This window comes from Sceloporus undulatus, chromosome 1 (genome assembly GCF_019175285.1).
Source record: "Sceloporus undulatus isolate JIND9_A2432 ecotype Alabama chromosome 1, SceUnd_v1.1, whole genome shotgun sequence".
Classification (NCBI taxonomy): domain Eukaryota; kingdom Metazoa; phylum Chordata; class Lepidosauria; order Squamata; family Phrynosomatidae; genus Sceloporus; species Sceloporus undulatus.
Window position 1 is genome coordinate 260,884,960 of NC_056522.1, and position 8,675 is coordinate 260,893,634.

General features: G+C 40.1%; 1 protein-coding gene across 3 annotated transcripts in view; it reads right to left on the bottom strand.

Moving 5' to 3' along the window:
• The window catches only part of ANO9 (anoctamin 9), a 76,602-nt gene that overhangs the window by 35,496 nt on the left and 32,431 nt on the right, over positions 1-8,675 (bottom strand). For all 3 annotated transcript variants that reach the window (XM_042465620.1, XM_042465603.1, XM_042465613.1), the window contains exons 3-5: positions 4,580-4,696; positions 3,131-3,288; positions 566-618 (exon numbers count right to left, since the gene is read on the bottom strand). In XM_042465620.1, the coding sequence (XP_042321554.1) occupies positions 566-618; positions 3,131-3,288; positions 4,580-4,696 (328 nt within the window). The remainder of the gene's footprint in view (positions 1-565; positions 619-3,130; positions 3,289-4,579; positions 4,697-8,675) is intronic.

The following is an 8,675-nucleotide window of genomic DNA, read 5'->3' on the forward strand; positions in this document are numbered from 1 at the left end:
CACTACTAGGAATGAAGAGAAGGATAGTATTCTGTAGGAACACCCAAGCTGTAGCAGAACTTGCAAAAATTCTCTTTTTGGACCACAACACTAAGAATTCCCAAAATAACATTGTCAGTTCTGAAAGCTGTAGTTATGCAAAAATAATTTTCCAAAGCTCTGCCTAGAAGGTGGAACTCCTATCAAAGACTTTGTCATTTTAATGCTTTTGATTTAAAATTAAATTACAAACTGAACAGTTCTGAGAGGGGATTTGAGCCTGGGCTTTCCAGCTGCAGATCCCACACTGCAGCCCACCACACCTGGATAATCTCCATTGCAAAGCATGTGTTGATCTCAAGAAAAATATAAAAGACAGTCATTTTAAAAATATTAGCTGTCCTCAGGTTTTTACAGATTTGCCAGAAGCTAGATGTTTATTTAATTAAAATTCTGTATACCAGATTCATTTAGTAAAACAATTTGTAAACACAGTTGTACAGTACTTGCAGAATGGCTACTACAAACGTATAGGGGAAAACACATCAGAGGTATCATATAAACCAAGAGAAAGAGCTTTTCATACCTTTAGTGCTATGAATTTCTGTGTTCTGCAGGATATAGCTGACAATACATATCCTAAAACATGCAATGATTAGGAATTAGCAACAACAGAGTAAACTGTTCAATAGGGAGTAAATAATAATGACTGTTTTTATCATCCGTGCCAGGAAATGGTTATTGCATGGTATATAGTGGCCAAAGGCATTGAACCCTTTAAATAGCCACAGGTCTAATTAGTTCTGACCATACCATGAAAGGATTATGCAAAACTTTAAAGGTGGGATGAGATTTACTTTACTCCACAATTAAGATGTTATCTAGTATCCCCTTCATGTAGTTAGATCTGGGGTTTGTGTGCTTTCACGTTAATTCTGACTGATGGATATCATTTTGTACTGCATCTGAAAAAATGGGCTTATAGGCACAAAAGCTCATGTAAAAATAAAAACCAATGAGTCTCAAAGGTGCTTACACACTCCTTTCCCCCCCTCTCTCCATTCTTCCTTTTTATGCTGCAAGAGACCAACACAGCTACTTCTTTGAAAACCCCTTATCATAGAACGTTAGAGTTGGAGGGGTTCACAAGAGCCATCTATTCCAACTTCCAAAGACATGCCATGAAAGAATATACAACGAAAGCACTCCTAAAAGATCCTCTTCCAACCTTTGTTTAAAGACCTCAAAAGATGGAGAGTCCACCAACCTCTGGGAAAACCTATAACATTGTTGAAAAGTTCTAACAGTAAATAAGGTCTTTCTAATGTTTAAACAGAATCTATTTTCTTATAATTTGAATCCATAGGTTCATGTTCTAAACCCTAGATTTGCAAAACAAAAGTTTGTTCCATTTTTTACGTTGTATCTCTTATTATAGTTGAAGATGGCTATCATGTCAACTCTCAGTCTTCTCTTCTCCAAGCTAAACATACCCAGCTCCTTAAATTGTTTCTCATAAGGCTTGGTTTCCAGACCTTTGATCAACCTGGTCTCCCTTCTCTGGGCATATTCCAGCTTGTCAATATCCTTCCTGAACTGTGGTGCACAGAACTGGACACTTGTTCAGTTTATCAACCAACTACAAATCCATCTAACAGCAGCATTATCTAGCCCATAGTTCACTGGCCTGTCTGCAAGAATATCATGGGGGTCTCTTATACTGTTTAATCCTTTTTTAAAGGGAGAGGGGTGTGAGATTATGTATATATTGAGGTATTTTAATCTTTTATGCTACTTTAATTGTCTCGACAAAAAGCAGGATAAAAATAAAAGTTTTATTTATTATTTTCTTTTCTTTTCCTTTCTTTTTATTATAATAAATTATTTAACATATGTGCTTAACCTTATTCAAACAGAAACTGAAATATTTCTTCTCTTTAAAAACTACCACTTCATTTGTCATACTACGCAAAAAAAATCTTCATTTTTACAGTCCTTCTATTATATTAATTCAAATATTCACATTCATATTAGGATCCTTTATACTGTATTCTATATATTTGTATAAATGCAAAAAATAAATAAAATACATGAACCTAAAAAGACCCAACCTTATTGTATTGATCCTTCTGATTCTTTCTTAAACCTGTATTTTATATTTTGTGATTTGGGACTTTTTGTTTTTTTTAAGAAAAGCTTTATTGGAAACAAGATATACTATATCCATAGTGGTCGACTGATCTACTAAGACTGTAACAGTCAAAAAAAGATATCAGTTTAATTTGGCATCACTTGTTTTTTAGAAACTTATACTGGCTCTTGGTAATCATAGTATTCCTGTCTGTCATTTATACATGTGTTGGGGAAATAATTTCTAGCATGTCTCACAAAAAGATAAACTCCATGATAGCAAAATGCAACAAAACCCAAATTAACATCACAGTGAACCTTTATGAGGCCAGCCAAAAGGTGCAAAATACATTACACTAGGTTGTGAAGCTCACTGCCTTCCTCATTAGTCAGATGTTAAAAATCAGAGAAGTGAAGTAACTGTAACAATCATAGGCATCCATCTTGTTTGAGATGTTTACTTATGATAAAGTTTCAGGATGTCTTCAGAAGTGTTGATACAAGCAGAGGCTGCACCCTGCTTTTGCCATCTCAGTACTAAGGACGAAAGCCCTGTGCAGACCAGCCTCAAAGGCCAGCTTAGGAGTGGAGTCGGGGCATGGCGGCCACATGATGCACAGCCCAACTCCTCCCCCAGGGTGGTGTGACATTGCGCACCACTCCACACAACGTGCAGTGTCACAGTGCTCCTCTAGTGCTGCATCCCATGACGCAGTGCCAAAGGAGTGCCGTAAAGCCACGGATAACACACCCTTTTCAGGGTGCAAAAAGAAACTGCTTTTTGCGCCCTGCAAAGGCCAGATTGGAGCTGTGGTGTGTGATTGCCACGGCCCTGATCTGGCTGTAAAAGGGGCACTTGGAGGCACAGCCCCAAAGGCAGTAAAAAGCAAATAATAAAAATTCTGTCTCCACTGGTAGAAACCAGTGATAAAATGTGATAGAAAATGCCATTTGGAATGGCCTTTATAAAGTGGCTGGAACATATAAGCAATCAGGATATTTGACTTTTCTTCTATTTTACCTTGTTGTTGGTGAAAGTGACACTCCCAGCTCATCTTCATGTTGCTGTGCACATAGAATTTCTGATTCATTGTCAGGATTCCTCAAAAGCCACTGGTATTTTCGGAAAAGTGCACTTGGGGCATGAACTCCATAAAAGAGCTTTTTGTCTTTAATCGTCTAGGAATCAGAGACAATACGGAGAACAAAGTAAATATCAAAAAAGAGAATAAAGTCAGGCCAGTGTGGTATAATGGTTGGAGCACTGAACCAAAGTTCAAATTCCTGCTCAGCCATGCAACCCCACTGGGTGACTTTGGGCAGGTCATATTCTCTCATTGTGAGAAGAAGGAAAAGGAAAAGCCCCACTGATCAAAAACTTTGCTAACGAAGGTCAGGACAGAGTTGCCATAAGTTAATCATGGTGAAACCAGGAGAAGTTAATTTTTTCTGCTTCTGTGAGTGCAAGGGTGGGCAGCCTGTCACCCTCAATTTGTCAGTAGAATTTCCAGAAGCCCTACCCAGCATAGCCAATAGTGGGAGAAAACAGAAAATGCAGCCTGAAACATACGAGGGTCTCACCAGTTATCCATCCCTGCATTCACAACTCACCCTGACATAGTCTCAAAATCTGTTCCAGAGAGTTGGAGACAGTGGCCTCTTCCATTTTTTGACTAATCATCTCAGAATCCCCCAGCCATCATGTCCAAACATTTAATCACACACAAGTAACTTTCCCAACGTCTGCTTGGGGCAACCGATGCATAGGACGACGAGGTGAGGAAGAGACAGAATGTTCTATCACACAAGTAGACTTTTGCTTGCACAACATTTGATTTCTTCCATAGGAGCTTAATATTAACCATACTCTAGCTAATTGACAACTTCTGTTTCAATTCTCCTGACAAAGCTGGGCAACTACAGATATTCCAGGGTGACTGAAAGACCCATTGGACACCAGATCTTGACAGTTTCCAATTTTCACTCCACAGAAGCTTCCCCATTAAGGATTGTGGCACAGGTGATGGGGCAACTATGTTCTCAAAGCAGAGGAATGGCCTGTTCGCTAGGCCACAGCTGGACTCCAATTCCCAGAATTCCAGGTATCATGGACACTGGTTAGAGACATCTGGATGCTACAGTTCAAGAAAGGAATATAACCAAGTTCTGTAGTGGACACCATGTTAAACTATATCCAAGCAGTTGGCCTTTCCTGCTCTGTGAGCAAACTACTTGCACTGGTTCTATTATTATTATTATTATTATTATTATTATGCTTTATTTATATAGTGCTGTAGATTTACACAGCGCTTTACATATAAACAATAAAACTGATAAAGTAAGCCTGTCTTGGGTAGGGAAGTGCTACCAATCTCTTATTAAAATGGGAGGAAAGACAAGACATCCTCTATAACCAAGGAGGAATATACAAAGTAGGTAGCACTTTTGCTGGGCAGTATCTCTGTTTTACCTTGATAATGAAGCCTTTTCTGTGCAGTTCTTCCAGAAACCTGTTTTTCCTTTGATCCTTCTCACTGTAGGGAATGTGATCATCACAGACTAGGACAAAATCCCATTTGTTTGGGAACTGGACAGAGAAAAAAAAAACAATTGAAACAACTAGCCACATACGTGACTCTCCTTCACATCTTGAAACATATTTTGCCTTTCAGAAAGAGCATTGAAAAGTTAATTTTTGGACCCCAACTCTCATAATCCCCAACCAGCGTACTAGGGTTAGGAAGGACCGTATTAGAGTTAGGAAGGTTCTTACCTTCCTCACGGCCCTTCCTCCCAGTACGCGCGGAGTGCGTCGTAAATGGCGGTGCCCATCCACATGGGCGCCGCCATTTTGATGTCTTGGATGCTGTGCATCCAGATGTGTCACGGCAGAAGTGACACCGCGAGGGCGCATTCTGCCCCTCGCGGTGCCACTTCCACGTTTCAAAAAGGAGCGCCATTTCAGCGCTCCTTTTTCGCTGCGCGGGGAAGCCTCGCGGTATGGCCGCTGGGGCTTCCCTACGCAGCGAATGGCGGTGGTGGGAAAACGGCCCCTTGAGGGCCGTTTGTAACCCGCCAATCTTCCTATCTCGCTTTACCACAAACTACACTACATGATTCCAGGGAAAACAGAGCAAGGTCTGCTTTTTTTAAAGGCAGGCTTAAGGTTTGCTCCATCCAGACTGCCCTTCCTTCTGCCTCATGAGCTAGTTTCTCCAACTGCCTTGCTGGGTGGATCCTCATGAATTTTCTGTTTGAATACTCTTTACTGTATTTTACAGAAGCATCTTTGTATGTCAACTTGGAAGTACTTGTGTTGTGAAAGGCGGGATATAAATAACTAATAAACAAATCCCCATTTACATGGCTGCATTCATCTGTCATAAAAAAACAACAATCCTCACTTATTTGTAGTTGAGTTTGTGCAATGCCTCCCAAAGAGAACCAGTGGCAAGAATTGTGTCACATATTTCAGAGCCATTGCTGCCACCACCATCCTGCATTTGCTACTGCTCAACTGCTGCTACAAAAAAACTGCAGCTACAAAAGTGTATCTTTTCAGTATATATATTGAGAAAGAACATCTTTCTAAAAAAAACATAAATCATATTTTCATGTGATGTGTTTGCACTCTAAAGGGCTCTAGGTTCTTCTTTCTTTTAAAGAAACACATGAGTTCTGTTATTTGTTTAACGTGCTTGATGAACACATATCTGTTCAGATTTGTTTTTCTTTTCTGTAATAAATCTGATTTCTTTGTAATGCTTTCCTTTTACTATTTTTTGTATGTCTACATGTTTTTCATGTTCCCCTTTTTCTGCTTATCTCCAGAAAGCAACCTTTTAAAAAGTTGGAAAAATTCCAAAAGCAATCTTAACTCACTCAATTACTTTCTATTTGTTGTATAACGTTTTCTACTTTGGCCAAGTACAGATTATATGGCAATTTCTTTTTCTTTTCTTTTCTTTTCTTTTGTAAAAATATTTATATCTTGCCATCTGTCTAGACATCTCAAGGTGACATACAATAAAACCAACTTGACCAATTTAAAGCAGTATAAGCAATAAAAAGATTTTAAAGGTTTAAAAATATATTAAGCCATTTAATAAGCTAAACAGACAGATCCAAACAGATTAAGATAGGTTAAAACAATTTAAACCATGGGATAAATTTGTGTAAAACTATTTAACCACCCCACCCCACTCCAGACTTTAGTGGACAGCCACATTTTCACTTGGTGTCAAATAACAGTAATGTTGGCATAAATAATGCCTCCACGTGGGGTGTCACAACAGAGAAGGTCCTCTCAAACATCTTCCTGCAGCATATTGCCCTGACTAATGGGGAACAGAGACAGGTCGCAGTTCTCAGGCACATGTATGTTGGAAAGGATGCTCCTACAAATATGGAGGTTCCAAGCAATATGCTGGAACCTTTAAAGCCTTTAAATGTCATTGCAAGTATCTTGAACTAGGGATGGAAATGTGTCAACAGTCTACCTCAAAATCAGTATTATATGTTTTTTTGTATATTCTGGTCAGCAGTTTATCTGCTGCATTTTACATAAGTTGCAATTTCTGAATCATCTTCAAGGATAGCCTCACAGAGAGCACATTACAGTAGAATAACCAGAAAGTTACCACTGGATGGACTATTGTGGCTATGTTATCTCTCTCCAGAAAAGGCTGTAGATAGGGAACCAAGCACTCCACAGAGTTCATTTGCTGATCCCAAGCACTCCACAGAGTTCATTTGAATCTCCAGTGACAAAGATGAATCTTATCCTACTTTCAAACTATGCACCTGCTCCCTCAGGGAAGTCCACCCACAACAGGAAGCATACCCAATTCCCAGACCCCAAAGCCGCCAGTTCACACAGCCGCCATATGATTCATCTTTGTTGGTTTTAGGTTAGTGGCCCTCATGCAGCCCACTATAGCATCTAGACACTGGTCTATCACCTGCACAGCCCCAACCAATTCTAGTGTCAAATCTCTTTATGACCTCCCAGTGGCTTCATATAAATATTTCAGAGCATGGGAGACAAGATGGAACCATGTGGCACCCCACAGCTTAATGGCTACAGGGCTGTACTAGAATCCCCATTATTATTCCCTGGTACTAGACCTGCAGATAGAAATAGAACCATTGTAACATAGTGCCTCCCATCTGACAAAGCTGGTGCAGTAAGATACCTTTAACCAAAAATCAATGAGAAACCCAAGAAGATCTACAGGGTAGTAGTACTCCTGTCTTGTACTGGGAGTAAGTCACTAAACAGAGTGGCCAAGGTCATTCAGTACAGTGCTGTGACCTGCAACCAGACTTAAATGGGTCAGAAAATCTGTTCTTCCAAGAATGCCTGAAGTTGTCCAGCCACCATATGCTTAAACATCTTGCCCCAAAAGAGGATACTAGCAGTGGGGCTGTAGTCTGAAGTCCCTTCAGAAGCAGGTGCATTACATATTACTTCAAGGAATGACAGGGGGTTGGACTGGATGGCCCTTGTGGTCTCTTCCAATTCTATGATTCTAAGGCACTAGGCACCTCCTCGTGACAGACTGAGGCATTTGGCATCCCCTGGACCCACCCCAACATCTGCTAGATTTTATCAGCCAATATGAGCAAGGGTTAAATTTATGTGTGGTGAGCCAAACTGATTCAAGTGTTTTGACCACATCATCAGGCATCAGCTTCTGGAACTGATCCTAAGAAAACTGACTAGATGGAGCACTGGACACTTTCCCAGAAACCATAATAAGTGGAGCATCACATTCTGAGCAAATTTGAATGATTTTCTCCTCCATGTTCCTAGCAAATTTGTTACAGCAGACAACTGAAGGTTCCACTCCTTGCCTCTCTGAATCTGAACCCAATAAGTTCCTCACCATTTTGAACACATCTCCTGGACAGCATGCCAAAGGTGCAATTGGCAAAGAACAGAAGATATTTGCTTTTTTAGTGTGCTGTTTTTGTTTGCTACCCCCAATGACCTATAATAGGCACAGCAGACTCTTTGATGATATTCAATTGCTTTCCCTCCATGAATTATGCCACTTGCACTCTAGCCTTTGTCCATCCTGTTTCATTGCCCATAGTCCCATTAAATACAATGGCATAGCAAAATGGTGTCCCTTATATAAAATGGAAAAATCAAGGTTTGATAATAGAAATTTATACTTTTTTTGGAATATTTTCAAGCCATGGATGCTTGAATGTGAGTATAAAAAATTCGTTTATAAGGAGGGCCAACTGTATAGCCTCCACAGCGATGCTTAGGAGTGTTTGTACTGATGTTGCTTTCCATTTCACCATTCCACAGGGTGATCAAGGCCTCGACTGAATCATCATCCATATCAGCCAGAAAAGTCACCCAGAGAAGACAAAAATCCTTCAGATTTCATGTTTCCAAGGGAGGCCCATCTTAATTGGTCCTCCATCCCTGTAGGGAGAGTCTGTTACCACCAAATGAAACTTTGCAAGGAAGCAATCTGACCACAGCAACAGGGTTATTGAAACCCTCCAAGTTACATCATTCCCCATCCACCCAACAACCCAGCTGCAAG